The 15,265-nt window shown below is 34.1% G+C and overlaps 1 protein-coding gene across 26 annotated transcripts in view; it reads left to right on the top strand.

The window, feature by feature from the left end:
* Window positions 1-15,265, top strand: part of FIP1L1 (factor interacting with PAPOLA and CPSF1) — a 74,255-nt gene that overhangs the window by 45,664 nt on the left and 13,326 nt on the right. For 14 of the 26 annotated variants that reach the window (XM_072775051.1, XM_072775063.1, XM_072775057.1 and 11 more), the window contains 3 exons: window positions 8,594-8,620; window positions 10,652-10,706; window positions 12,111-12,166. In XM_072775051.1, the coding sequence (XP_072631152.1) occupies window positions 8,594-8,620; window positions 10,652-10,706; window positions 12,111-12,166 (138 nt within the window). The remainder of the gene's footprint in view (window positions 1-8,593; window positions 8,621-10,651; window positions 10,707-12,110; window positions 12,167-15,265) is intronic. The other 12 variants (XM_072775055.1, XM_072775053.1, XM_072775065.1 and 9 more) reach the window with 1 other exon arrangement.

The raw sequence follows: 15,265 nt of genomic DNA on the forward strand, positions 1-15,265 counted from the left end.
CTAGCTGGATCTTCTGGGTAACTTGCTGCAGCTTCTACATCAGCACTTGCTGCTTCACCTTGAGCTGTTATGTTATGGAGAGGGCTTTTTCCCTTAAGCCTTATGAACCAACCTCTGATAGCTTCAGACATTTTTTCTCTAGCTTCCCCATCTCGTCAATTTTCATTGAATTGAAGAGGGTTATAAGGGTCTTGCTTCTGGATTAGCCTTTGGCTTAATGGAATATTGTGGCTGTTTTGATCTTCTATCCAGACCACTCAGACTTTCTCCATACTTTTAATAAGGCTAGTTTGCTTTGTGTTCACTGCAGTAGCACTTTTAATTTCCTTCAAGAACTTTCCTTTGCATTCACAACTTGTCTGTATGGCTCAAGAGCCTGGCTTTCAGCCAGTTGACTTTTAGGATGCCTTCTTTACTAAATTTAGTAATTTCTAGCTTTTGATTTAAAGGGAGAGGTGTGTGACTCTTCCTTTCATTTGAACACTTAGAGGCCATTAGAGGGTTATTAATTGGCCTAATTTCATTATTCTGTCTCAGGAGAGGAGGAGAGAGACAGGGCAGTCGTTGGTTAGTCAAGCAGTCACACAAACATTTACTGATAGTTTGCCATCTTAGATAGGATTAGAGTTTGTGGTGTCCCAAAGCAGTTGAACAGTAACATCAGAAGATCAGTGATCACAAATCATTATAATAAAATAATGAAAAAGTTTGAAATACTCTGACAATTATATGTGACACAAAGACATGAAATCTGTAAACACTGCTGGGAAATGACTCCAGGGACGCCTGGGTGGCTCAGTGGCTTTGGGTCTGCCTTTGGCTCAGGGCGTGATCCCAGGGTCCCGGGATCGAGTCCTTCATTGGGCTCCCTGCATGGGGCCTGCTTCTCCTTCTGATTGTGTCTCTGCCTCTCTCTCTCTGTCTCTCATGATTAATAAATAAAATCTTAAAAAAAAAAAAGAAAGAAAGTGCAAATAACTCCATTGGATTTACTGAAGTAGTGTTGCCACAATCCTTCAATTTCTTAAAAACAGTAACTATGGAGCACAGTAAAGTGGGTACAGTAAAATGAGGTATGCCTGTAATGTTAATTTTCAACCACATGCTTTCTATATTTTAAATACTTGTCCAGATTTCCTTTGATTACTTATTCTTAGAATTTCTATGCTGTCCTATCAACACTTAAGGATACTGATTCAGAGGATTTCTGATGCTGGTTTAAGTAGTATCTAACGGTTATATTTGCTGGAGGCAGGGAGATAATTAGTTCATACTAAAACCAGATATTTGTAAATTGTATCTGAATTATTCCTTGTTTTTACTATGTTGTGAGTTGTTGGGAGAGAACATAGTCTTTTTTTTTTTCATAGTCTGTATTTCCATCAGTGTTTCCCAGCAGTGCTAATCACAGAGATCTTTTGTATACTTGAAATAACCTAAATAAGACATCTGATTGAGTTAACATATTTATGTATACATAACACCAAGGAGCTTTTCAGATTGACAGTTGGTATAGTCATACAGACACTTGTCAGATAGGGTACTTAGCTTCCCATAACAGTATGGGTGTACAGATCCTTCCCCTCTGAGTAGGGGCCTTGATTAAAGCCACATCTTCAGTTACCATTTACCACAGAAGGACATGATTACAGTATGTTCTATAGAGTTCACTGTAATTTGGATCACCTTAAGAATCATAAGCAGCTAATGAAAGAAAGCTGTGGCTCAGGAATCTTTTTTTAAGTTTGCCTAAAAAGTACTCCATTTTTCTTAGAGAAACCTTGGGTTTTCTTTTTGCTTAGAGAAATACTAAAGGAGAAGGAAATACTAAATACTAAAAGGAGAAAGGAAAAAAAATCCTTTGAGAAATTAAACGGATTTTAATGTTGTCTTTGTTAACATTTACTTTGAAATGCATACTCTTTCAAGATTATAGGCCTGTATATGATACAATATTGTAATGATGTATTATACCCACGTTTCGGAGTGTTGATCTTTTCATAAAAAGAATTTTTTCTCTAATAGAATGATACATCCAGATGTGCCTGGGATAGGCCCTACTTTGTACCTTTTATCCCAGCATAAATAATAATATTCACTCTCACAAATGCCTTGGTTTGGAGAAAAAAAGTTCTGGTCAACTCTTAGAGCTAAGTTTCCAGGCATGACTCATTGCATAAGTAGATAGTTACTCCTTGACAATGATGAGGTGATAGAGATTGCGTGCATTCAGGGGACTTTTACTGTCAAGTACCAGACAAGGAGAGGTGTACTGCCTCCTACCCCCCTCAAACACACATCTACAGACACAGTTGAAACGTTACAGAACAAAATATTTGCCAGGATTTGTATGAAGAGTGGAGGTTTTTTCTTGGAGAATACAGCAAACATATAGAGACCCTTGGTCCCAAATTAATGTGACATTTGGAGTAACTTTTTTAAATGAAAAAGTATTTAATGTGGTTTTCTGTTACCATTACTAACAGTAGCTTGAAAACATAGATTATTCAACATTTTTCTTAATTTTCAGAAAATTCGTTATTTTCATCACCTAGTGAACCACCCAATAGTTCTATTGTGTTAAATTTTTCAGAAATATATTAGTGCAGTTTCATGCTTTCACTGAGTATTAGTAGAAATTCAATTGACACTTGAAAAATACCAGGGTTAGGGGCACCAATACCCCAAGCAGTCAAAAATCCACATTTAACTTGACCACCCAGAAACTTCTACTGATAGCCTATTGTTGATTGTAATAGTCATTTAATACATATTTTTAATGTTATGTGTATTATATATTATATTCTTACAATAAAGTAATCTAGAGGAAAGTAAATGTTAATATCATAAAGAAGAGAAAATGCATTTGTAGGTCCATGCTATAAAAAAAAAAAAAATCCACGTTTAAGTGGACCTGTGCAATTCAAACTCCTGTTTTTTAAGGGTCACTGTAATAGCTAATAGTAGCTAATATTTATCAAAAGCTTATTTACTATTTAAGGTACTATTCTGAGCAAATTTCATGTATTAACTCAATATGATTCTTCATATCTGAAAGAGACATTACTCTAATTTTGCAGAAGAGAAACTGAGGTGTAAAGAATTTAAGCAATAGCTAGAATAGAACCAGCAGGCAGTTTTGTCCAAAAGCCTGTTTTGTTAACTATGTTGAAATGAATCATGGCATTCTGTATATATTCACCCCAATAATGTGTCTTTTAAAAGTTTTTTTTTTTTTTTAAGTATTTCTCATGTTGAAGTGCATACACAGATATTTGTGGGTAGAGAAATTATGGAGGTTATAAAGAGCAGGAACGAGTTTGTTTTTTTTTTTTTAAACATCCAGTTAGCTGACATTTTACTGTTTGCCTCATTTTTAATGGTCACATAGTACTGCATTTTATGGTGATATAATAGTTGATTAAATCAATATCCTGCTGATAACATTTAGATTTCTTGGTATCTTCATTTTTTTTTAAGATTTTATTCATTTATTCATGACAGACACAGAGAGAGAGAGAGAGAGAGAGAGGCAGAGACACAGGCAGAGGGAGAAGCAGGCTCCCCATAAGGAGCCCGATGCAGAACTCCATCCCGGGTCCCCAGGATCATGCCCTGGGCCAAAGGCAGGTGCTAAACCACTGGACCACCGGGGCTACCCTCTTCATGTTTTTATGAAAGTAGTTTTAGCCTTGCAGATTCCTTAAAAGGGTCTTAGAGACCCCCTGGAATCTTCACATAACAGTTTAAGAACTGCTGCTTTGGCAAAAGCTTGGCCTATACTGGGTAAATATCCACACCTTTGAGGAAGTAGTTTTGAGAAGCTATTTTATGAATATATTTATTAAGCAAATTTTTGTAGTTCTGTAAGATTTTTGGTCTTACACAGCAAATCTGCATATTAATTGATGCTGTTTGCCAAAAAAATATTTTCTGGAAATACCTTTAAAAAAGAATTTCTTGAATTTTTTGAGAACTGAACTCATTTTTCCTTTTGCTTTTTATATTTTAAAAAATTCCAATAGGATGTTATTTTTAAAGGGTAGATGTTAGACAATGTATGTGTATGTGTGTAGTTAAAATTTAAAAAATACTGATGCACAGAAAAGCATGTAGTAAAGGTAACATTTAGAGATTTTTTATAAACCTTGATTTTAGGTATTCAAGTTACTTTGTGCAGAATTTACTTAGTCCTAGAAATCAGTGAGAATTAAAGAAAGTGATCAAGGTTATCTATTTGTATCATAATAGTGCTGATGAAATTCAAAAGTTACTGGTGAGAACTTGGAAGCCTAATTTGCATAATTCTGTCAAGCTCTTTGTTTTCACTTGAACATAATAGAGAAATGATAGGTAGCTATTAGGTGTATTTGTTAGCTGCTGCTGAGTAACAGCTCACTCCAAAATGTAGTGGCTTAGAACGACATACATTCACTGATTGAATAGGTTTTGTGGGTTAGGAATGTGGGGACAGCTTAGTGGGTCCTCTGCTTCAAAGTCTGCCACAGACTTTGAGATGGTCATCCTAAAGGCTGGACTGAGGGAGTGTTCTTTTTCAGGATCACTCACCTCTGTTGAAATCAAGATTCACTTCCTCTCCCAAAGGCAGCTTGCTTCATGAAAGCATGCATGCTGAGAAAACCGTAGAGGATACCAGCAAAATAGAAGTCACTGTCTTGTAACCTAGTCACAGAAGTGACATCCCATCGTTTTGCTGGATTTTGTTAGAAATAAGTCATTATATCCAGTCCATACTCGGGGAGGGTATATATACCAAAGGTATAAAGAGGCATAAATACCAGAGTCAGGGATCATTAGAAGCTATGTCAGAGGCTACCTAGCAGATAAACTTTTCTGCCTTAGAAAAACAGTGATGGGCTGCATTGAGGATGAGTTCATCCACAGTTTTTGTTGTTGTTGTTGTTGTTGTTACTTGCAGAGCTTCTATTAATTTTGTGTGAGTTTAAAAAATATAGTTAAATTCCTTTCAGTAAGTATCACAGGGCTACTGCCTTTCTGCTGCTTTGCCTCTGAGATTCCTTCAGTTCCCAGATAGGATTTCAGGTCCATACTTCCCATTGAAGAGTACGCATTACAGGAAAAACGTAAATCTAATTCTCTTTCATTTGAGGATACCAGGTAGTTAGTGTAGGCTGTCATTCAGCTGTATTATTTTACTTTAGGGTGTTACATGCTTTGTTAGTTTCATAAAAATTTGGAATGGAATTTACTTTTGTATATTTGACAGTCCATAGAGAAGTTTAGGATCTCATTCATTGATTCTCAAAGTATGATCTCTGCTCAGCAACATCAGCCTATCCTTGTTAGGAATGCAGATTCTCTGGCCCTACTCCAGACCTACTGAATCAGAAATTCTAGAGGAGGGACCCAGCAATCTGTGTTTTAATCAACTCTCCAGGTGATTCTGGTGGTCACTGAAGTTTCAAAACCACTACCTATCCAGTCGTTCTAGAACTTGAATATTACTTTTCCAAAAGCTTTGGCCTACAATACTAGACATTTTATTCTTATTACTGTTAGGCAAGCTTTCCAGGGAAATAAACATTTTTTCCTACTCATTTTACAGATAAAGGAAACAGTAAAACACAATACTTGTGTAATTCCACTCTGTTGGTTAGGCAGCATGTGTGTCGGTCAGGAAGGTGGGAGTGTTGAGGATGAGGACAGGAGTTTTTGAGACCAATTTTCTCTTTCCTTATGCTGTTTCTCTTGTTAACAAAAGTCAAGTACTAAATAGTGATTTTTATTTGATAATTACGTTGAACCATTATATCACGTACTAAACTTTTGTAGTTGTATTTTGAAAATACATCTGATAATACTGAGTAATTGATTTGTATTGCATTTCATCAGCTTTGTGGTTCTGGTTCAGTGAACATTTACCAATAAAGATTTGCATTGAAATATCTTACATGAAATGGAAACCTCACACAAAGGGCCTTTTCTAGTTCACATGCTCACTTTGTGATGAGTAGATAGTTACTGGAATGAGATCTTTGAATAGCATGAGATTTTTTTTCTTTATTCTTTCCAGTTGATTTTTTAAAAACCTGTCCTATGATACTACTGTAGTGATACTAAAATTAAAAGCAGAGTGTAATTTTAACAACCTTAATAGCATATTTAATAATTTGGTTGTAAGTCCTTTATGTCTTGTGAAAATTTGACAACTTAGATGTTTTTGAAGGCTAAATTTTGAGAGGGGCTGACTAGTAATTTCTTAGCTATTTTGCATGAATTTACATTTTATTTTAGTAAGCTGTAGTAAGCTTTAACCAAAGTGCTGCATGTTGCTCATGAGTTCATTTAAGTAGTTCATTAGGATCACGGAGTGGTTTGCTGAATTTCATATAATTCTTTATCTTATACAGTAGTCTCCTCCCATCCCCCACCCTTACCTGCAAGGGCTATGTTCCAGGACCCCCAATGAGTACCTGAAATGGTAGACAGTATTGAACCCATATATATTACGTTTTTCTCCCATTCATTCATAACCTATGATAAAGCCTAATTTATAAATTTGGCACAGTAAGGGATTAACAACAGTAATAAAATTAAACACTTATAACTATACTGCAATAAAAGCTATTTGAATGTGATCTCTTTTTTTTCTCTCTCTCTTAAAATATCTTAGTTGTACTGTCCTCACCTTTCTTGTGATGACGTGAGTTGATAAAATGCCTATGTCCTGAGATGAAGTGAGGTGAATGGCATAGGCCCAGTGACAAACATAGCATTAGGCTACTGTTGACCTTCTGACATTTCATCAGAAGGAGGATCACTGCTTCCAGAATGTGGTTGACTGCAGATAACTGAAACTGTGGAAAGCATGGCTAAGGAGGGACTACTGTGTACACACACACACACACACACACAAAATCATGTATTTAAATGTAAAAACTAGATTACACAGTGAAGTTAAACAGTGTTCTAAAATACTTTTTACTGTTCTTTTTTTTTTAATTTACTTAAATTCTGTTAATACATAACGTATTGTTGGTTTCAGAGATACAGTTTGGTGATTCTTCAGTCTTATATAACACCCAGTAATCATTATATTATATGCCCTCAATATTTGTTCATCACTCAATTACTGTTCTGAACAAAATTAGGTAATAGTAGATATTAAGAACGTTTAATATGCTCTGCCTTTCTTACTTTTCCCATTTAGTATGGTGTCTGGGACTCTGCTAGCTTGTATTGTTTGCTGGATTCTTTTAGTTTAGTAATTTAGGAAGCAGCAAGGTAACTTCAGGATGGATGAGAATTGCCATTTAGTGTAGATTGAGTTAGTAGACATTTGGAGGTGTAATGGTTTTCGAAACATAATGGTTCACATGTCTTTTACATATCTTTTTCAGTCTTGTTGGTTTTGTAAGTTTAGCATATCCTCTTATTGTAATGGGTGGTTAAATCAGGTGTTTCATTCTCTGTTTTAAGGCCACTGTTTGCCTTAAGACTTTTTTATATAAACCTCTTGTTCTGGTAAAACATGCAGAGAAATTTTAAATTATTAACAGATGTTTCTATTGACAAGAAAACACTTAAAAGTAATTGTTTATAATATTTTTCCCCATGCATTTAATGAACTTGACTTTTTTTCATCTTTTGAGCTAATTTTGATGCAGTTTTTAAGATAGGATTTAGTAAACCATTCTGTGTTGAAGTTATTATGGTATAACATTTTTCATGAAAAAAATTTTTTTTTCTATTTTTCTACTTAGAAATGTCATTTTTCTTTAAACAAAAAGTAGAATTTGTATGCCACATAAGTTTTACATTAGGATATAAGGGCACATTTGACCAATGTAAATTGAGAATGTTTATTTATACATAGTTTATTTCTTAAAGTTTATAATGTATGTAAATAAATGAGAGTCACTCAAATTAGTATTTACAGACTCCAATAGAAGTAAATTGTTCACATTTATCTTACTGTGCCCTGGGGGTGTGTGTGTATATATATATATATATATATATATATATATATATATATATATATGAATTGGCTATACCCCCCTTTTCTAGTCCCACAATCAAAGGAAATAATAGCCTTTCCCCAGTCCTGTCAACAGTAGTAAAACCTAAATCAACATTTGAACGTCCCACAAAGCTTTACTAAAGTGAATATTCATCGTCTTAGCAGTTACCTTGTATGACCTGCGATATTAAAGAGTCCATTGATAATTTCCCTATTAAAATATTAAATAACAAGATCAGATGTTGACTATCAAACTTAGTGTTAATTTCATGGAGTTTGATATTTGTGCACAAAAAAATGCACAAGTGTGCTTTTTAAACTGATGTCTAACTTTGTTTGTGATTACACCTAGTAGGGAAAACCTTGTTACCAAGTTGTTAGACTGGGTTTTCATCAGGAAGTCGGATGTTATGCTGGAATTGTTGGTCCTCTGCAAGAATACAGAATGTTTCTTTTGAGTGAATAAGCCAGGAAAATGAGGCGCAAGGGGTTTTATTTCAAAGGTTTTTTTTTTTTTTTTGGTGATGGCATAAATACATAACAGGTTATAAAATCCAATTACTATATTAAATTTCATCACTTGTTTTTTAGGTATTCCAATAACTGTACCACCTCCAGGTAAAACTTTTTTCATGTTTTCTCCATCATTGTTAATAAACATGAAATTTCAAGCTTGTAGTTACAGGAGGGGCAGTGTCGATGTGGTTAGACTATGGAATAGGCTATTGGGATTTCAAGGTCCTATTTTCAGCTCTGCCTTTGCTTCATTCCAGTTTTGATTAAGATACTTAGTTTTCTTATACCTGTCTTACCCATTTTTGTAGCAAGAGAGATTCTGAGAAAATTCTCACCTTATCAATTTGTTGAAGAAAACAGTATGGGATATAAAATAAAATTTTTATGAAAAAGAATTTTTTAAGAACACTGAATTTTTTTATATGATAAAGCAGCTGCAAAGAGAAGAGATCATTTATCTTGACTTTATCATGGTTTTTGGTTTTTTTTACCGTGCTGGCATAACTCAGTATCGTGAAAAAATACGTTCTGAGCCATACAATTAGATAGATTGACACCTGGTCAGATGGTTGTTCTTAAGAGTGATTGTTAAATTGTTGATTGTTGTAATGGTGTGATCAATAGTTTATACACGACCAAGGGTTATTTTTTTTACACTTTTTTAGTGTTGTGGTTTTAAATATTTTTAGAATGTGATGCAATATGATAGCAAGTGTTTTTGTTACTGAGTTCAGTATTCAGAGCCAAGGAATATAAAGAGAAAGAGAGATGACCATGCTTGGAAGGGTGGGTTCTGAATTCAGGATGACCTTGATAAAGAGAAATAGTGGAGTTTAGATACCATAGGATAGTATACATATTTATTTGTGGAATAGTGAGTCATTGTGTATCAATGTGTCTGAAAAAGGCCTGTCAGGAAAAGTCATAGAGGAATCATTGGTGTGTCTAGTTTAAAAGAAAATGTGGTTGAAAAGCTGTATGGGATAGGATTGTGGTCATTGCTAAACTGCAGAGTTCTGAGATGTTTAATAGAGGAGTTACAGGTCTTGAAACTGGGTAGTGAAGATAAGCATGGTGAATTTGAAACAACTTGTAGCAGGGCCAAAAATTGATTTAAATGGACTTTGAGAAGGTTAAGAGAACTGGGATTCATTTTTACATAGAATACTAAAGAATGAGGCCTAGTGGAAGTGTTTTCAAATATGTAGAGGGTATGATAATAGATTGCTTCTTGTTCTCATTCAGAACAGCATATGAATTGTAGTGTGAAAGATTTAAATTATATAATTTAATTCATTTTCTAATAGTGAGGGTTGTTAAAACTTGGAAAGAATTGGTATCATAAGGAATTGGTATCATAAGGTATTTAAGTTGAATCTTAAAGTCTTTTGTTGGGATGCTTTATTGCCTATCTGAATTTGAAAGTGCAGAGTAGATTAACTGTTAAGGTCCCTTTTAGCCATATTCTATGGTATTTCATTTAGGTATTGTGAATTATTGAGAATACAGACCTCATGATATAAAGGTGCAAATTATTTTCTCTCTAAACTAATCCAAAAACTATATTATATGCCCTTCTGTAAAATAGTTCTTTAGGGTTGTGCTGTTTAAAACATATTTTATGGTAGATGTTCTCAGCCTTAAGCATTTATATATTTACTGGTAAGATTTTATTTATAAATTATATATTTTAAGGACATTTCTATACATCTAAAATAAAAACATTTTTTGAAAGAGGTAAATGCTATTTTATTTGCTTTTCTTCAAAAGTATTTCAAGTATAACATATCTGGTGGCAACACTACTACTGTTTTATATATGGATAAGGTAAGGCATTGAGATTAACTTTCTCATACTCACAAAATGGGCTGTGTGTGGTGCTGAAAATAAGACCGGGTGTCCTGACTCCCAGTTTGTGCTCTGTGTATTAGACCAGACTGTTCATTTAAAGTTTTATTATTCAAAAAATCTATTTGTAAGTTTAAGCTCCATTTTTTTTTCTGTCCATTATAACATAGAGAAGCACGTTATGTCCCCAGAGAAATTTAGTGATACGCAGCAACTTTGTTTCACACTTGACACTAAATGTGTACATTCTATTAACTTTTTTTATCTTATGATTGAATGTTTCAGGTTTTCCTCCTCCACCAGGCGCTCCACCTCCATCTCTTATACCAACAATAGAAAGGTAAATCAGTATGGATAGGGTAAAACTATCATTGGTAGACTTGTGACAGAAAAGTCCTATGCTTATCTTGGTAATATCTTCAAAGATTTAATTTTGTAGACATTAAATAGTACCTGCCTTTTTAAATTCATGAGTCTAGAACTATACCAGTTATTTTTATATAATATGTTGGACCTATATAGTTCTGTAACAAAACAGGACAGAGAAAACCAAATGACAGTATTTTTGAAATGTCTTGCTTTGATTTAGGATACACTGATTAAAGAAACCCCTAGATTGGTAAAAACTTGGCTCTAGTCATTTTTGTGGGATAGCCAAGTAGATGACTGATAATAATGAATAATGCATGTCTGTTTTAGAATTAAGTAAGGACAGTTATTATCAGGAACCATAGTAAAGAAAAGCTGCCTTATTCCTTTTGACCCTGCTGTAACTCAACTTCCTCAAAGGAAAATTGAATCCATTCTATATGACAGTAACCTTCTTTTTTATGTCCTGCATTTCTGGTTTATGTTAGTTGGAATGCTGTACTAAAGAGTATTTACCTCGTAGATGGCAGAATGGTGTTTAGCAACATAAGGCTTTGGAAATCTCACAGACCTGGCTCAATTTTAACTTCAGAATTCCGTAGCTTCGTGCTGCTAGGCAAGGTCCATAATCTCTTTGAGACTCAGTTTCCTTTTACTAAGTGGGGTTGATAGAGTTAAGAAGATTAAAGCAGCTAGTGAATATAACACATCAGCACAATTCTTGGCACATAGAAATCACTAAAAAATGGTAGCTATTACTGTTTCCACTTAAGTAGCAAGTAGACTCCATGAAAATAATGTATTTCTGAAAAGTGACCCAAATTATATTAGAAAAATTGTGAGAACTTTATATCAGTAGCATCAAATCATGCAAAATTTTCAAAAAAATGATAAAGCTCAGAACAATCTTAATTGGGAAAATAGAAGGATTTAATTGTATTAAGTCTTTGTTAAATATATGTTTTTCTCAATCAGAATGTTAAAAAGTATTATTGTTTATTCTGTCAGTGGGGCTGAATTTCTGAATCCTTAAAACCTATTTTTTTAAGACTAAATTTTAGTGAATTCCCAAGTACTTTTTTAGCCTCAAGGTTTCTGTTATCTTGGGATTCAAGCTGAATTTATTGGATTATTCACATTAAATAGTACTGGCAAGCTATGGTTTTCTTTACAAGTGGGTATTAGGTTTAATATATATTGAGATTAAAAGCCTGTTTTTTTATATCAAAAAATAAAATTACAGAATTAAGATTTATCATTATATGATGGTTAAATGAAAGTCATAATTCTGCCTTGATATTTTGCATTTGTACCAAATTATTAAAACTTAGAACTTACTTGCAACACATAATAAAAATACATTTTTCTTCAACAGTGGACATTCCTCTGGTTACGATAGTCGTTCTGCACGTGCTTTTCCATATGGCAATGGTAAGCATTTTCAGTTGCCCAGATTCAGTTTGAACCAGTACTTAAGTAATTTTAAAGCGATGAAAACATACTTCCATGGTGTAAAATACTATCTTACAGAGCAATTTAAAAATATTAAGTAATGGAATAACTAGGTCTTACATTCTGGATTACTTAATAATTTTCTTTTATCAAATATACTTTTAAAAATTAACAAATGGTGATACAAGAGGGATATTTGTACTTTGCCCTTTCCTAAAAGAATTTAAGATTTGTCGGCAAGTTGTCTCAGTCTTTGTTCTCAATCTTTTTGTTTCTTAACTCAGGGCATCCAACTAACCTTGTTCTTTTTCTCCCTTGCTGTTTTTTCTTCTAGATCATTGTCCTCTTTTCCTATTCACTCTTGACAACATAATCCATTCTAAGGATTTCTAATACTTGTTTCTGCTTAGATCTCTTGATCATTCATTTTAAAAATGCTTTGCATTGTACTAGGTTTTAAGGCTACAGTAAACTAAACATAAGTTTGCAGACACTTAACTGAGCCACCCAGGTGTCTGAAGATTTCATTTTTTAAAATATTAGTTAAGCATTTAGCTTTTTTTCAAAGTAGTATGTGCAAATTTTTAATCAATAAGCAAGAGTTTTCTTTACCAAACCCAACTCCTCTCTCAGGGAGAAGCATTTTTTTTTTTTAAATAAAGGAATTCTTTAGTGATAACGATTATAAAGCATATTGCAGAAATTAATGAGAAGAAAGTTACGAGTTTTCTTCATCCTAATCAAAACCTTGGAATAAAGGTAATAGATACATCTTTGGCTTTGTTGGTAATTCTGTTTTACCTTTGTTAATTTATTTTAAAATTTTGTAATGTATCCTCAAATACTGCTATGTATATTAAGATTATGCTTGTAAAGTAAGACCTAGATAAAAAGTAATCTTTGGGGATGCCTGGGTGGCTCAGCAGTTGAGCAGTCTGCCCTTGGCTCAAATCGTGGTCCCGGGGTCCTGGGATGGAGTCCTGCATTGGGCTCCTGGCAAGGAGCCTGTTTTTCTCTCTGCCTATGTCTCTGCCTCTTTCTGTGTGTCTCTTGTGAATAAATAAATAAAATCTTTTTTTTTAAAGTAATCTTTGTAGAAATATCAACTGCAGAGAGAGCATTTTTGATGATTTTTAGTTCTTCTGATGGTCTGCATGGCATTCATACATAAGCTATTACCCTGTTTCTTGATTTATATAACTGTAGATACCATCTGTTACCCTCTTCCTCTGATAGATGCGTATTTTGCTTACATGTTGCCACTCTCTTTTCCCCATCAGTGACATACTACTGTTTTTGTTCTTCTATATATATATTCATTCATGTACCATCTACATCTGTTACTGTGCAAATTTCCAAGCCCTCACATCTTCTTCCCCCTCTGCCTCCCAGCTTTGGTCAGCCATCCTTCTGCTTAGAAACTTTTATATTTGGGGCACCTGGGTAGCTCTCAGTTGGTTTGACTGACTCTTGGTTTTCAACTTAGGTCTTGATATCAGAGTCTTGAGATTGACCCCCCACGTTGGGCTCTGCACTCAGTGTGGAGTCAGCTTGACCTTCTCCCTCTGCTCCTCCTCCCCGCCCCCCCGCTCCACCCCCTGCTCCCTCCCTCCATCCCTCTCTCTCTCATAAATAAAAATCTCTAAAGAAAACAGATACTTTTTATTCTGTCCTATAACCAAAAGTCTCTGTGCCCTGATAAGTTTTTTATTCTAAAAGTTAAACAATAAATCATACTTCTATTATTATGACTATGTAAATACTGTATACAGTAGAAATAGTTATAATACTCAAGTCATGCAACGGGGAAAGTTCCTATGGCAAATAAATTGAAAATACCATTTTTTTCTTATGTTTCATTAGCCGTGTAAAGTCCTACTACATTTTAATTGGGTTTATATTAGGACTGTGACTTTATCCATCTCAAATTTTTTTTCCAAAAAATGTTTTCAAATTTTGTTTTTCAGTTGTTAAGCCATGTGAAAGGCATTTTTGCCTTTGTTATAAAGATATAATTGTGCCAATGTCATCTGTGGAATAGCCTGTCCTTCTGAGAGATCCATAATGTCCTATCCATTCATATATCAGGTTTCTTAAGTATTCCTGAATCTGTTTCTTGGCTTCCTAGACTACTCACTAGTTGAACTCTTCTTGTGCTAATAATGCCACACTATTTTAATTACGAATTTTGTAGTAAATCTGATACCTTGTTCAGCAAAATCTATCTACTTAGTCTGGTTCAAAAGTATTCTTGCGTCATTGCTCTTGCATATTCATTCTAACATCAGCTTTGGAAGTTTCATGAGAAACTGTATTGAGATTTTGATTAATAACTAACATTTATATTATGCTTACTTTAGACAAAACTGTTAACTCATGTAGTCTTGACAGCCTTATAAAGTAGACATACTGTTACTATTCCCATTTTACAGACATTGAAGAACAGCAAAATTCAGTGGTGTCCCCAGTATCACACAATAAGTCGCAGAATCAGGAGTTGAAACCATGCAGCCTGGCTCTAGAGTCCTTGCTGTAACTAAACCATGTTGGAATTGCATTGATGCTTGGATCAGTTTGTGTGAAATTCATATCTTACAGCATTGAGTCCATGAAGAAGGACTCTCTTCATTTATGGAGATGTTCTTTAATATATTTCATTTAAGGGCAGTCCGGGTGGCTCAGCGGTTTAGCGCCGCCTTTAGCCCAGGAGACCTGGGATCAAGTCCCACATCGGGCTCCCTGCATGGAGCCTGCTTCTCCCTCTGCCTGTGTCTCTGCCTCTCTCTCTCTCTGTGTGTCTCTCATGAATAAATAAATAAAATATTTAAAAATATATTTATATATTTCATTTAAGTGCTATAATTATCTCCCAAGTACTTTTTGCATATCTTAGATTAGATTTAGTCATTGGTACGTATGTTTTTGTTGCTGTTTTAAATGATATAGTCATTTGAACTTTCTGTTCTATTTCTAATTACTTGTAATTAGAAATAGGATTGGTTTTTGTTTTATTTATACATATATATATAAATATACATATATATACTAAGCAAAAGATTTTTTTTTTTTTTAAAGAAA

Source organism: Canis lupus, chromosome 14 (assembly GCF_048164855.1).
Source record: "Canis lupus baileyi chromosome 14, mCanLup2.hap1, whole genome shotgun sequence".
Lineage (NCBI taxonomy): Eukaryota > Metazoa > Chordata > Mammalia > Carnivora > Canidae > Canis > Canis lupus.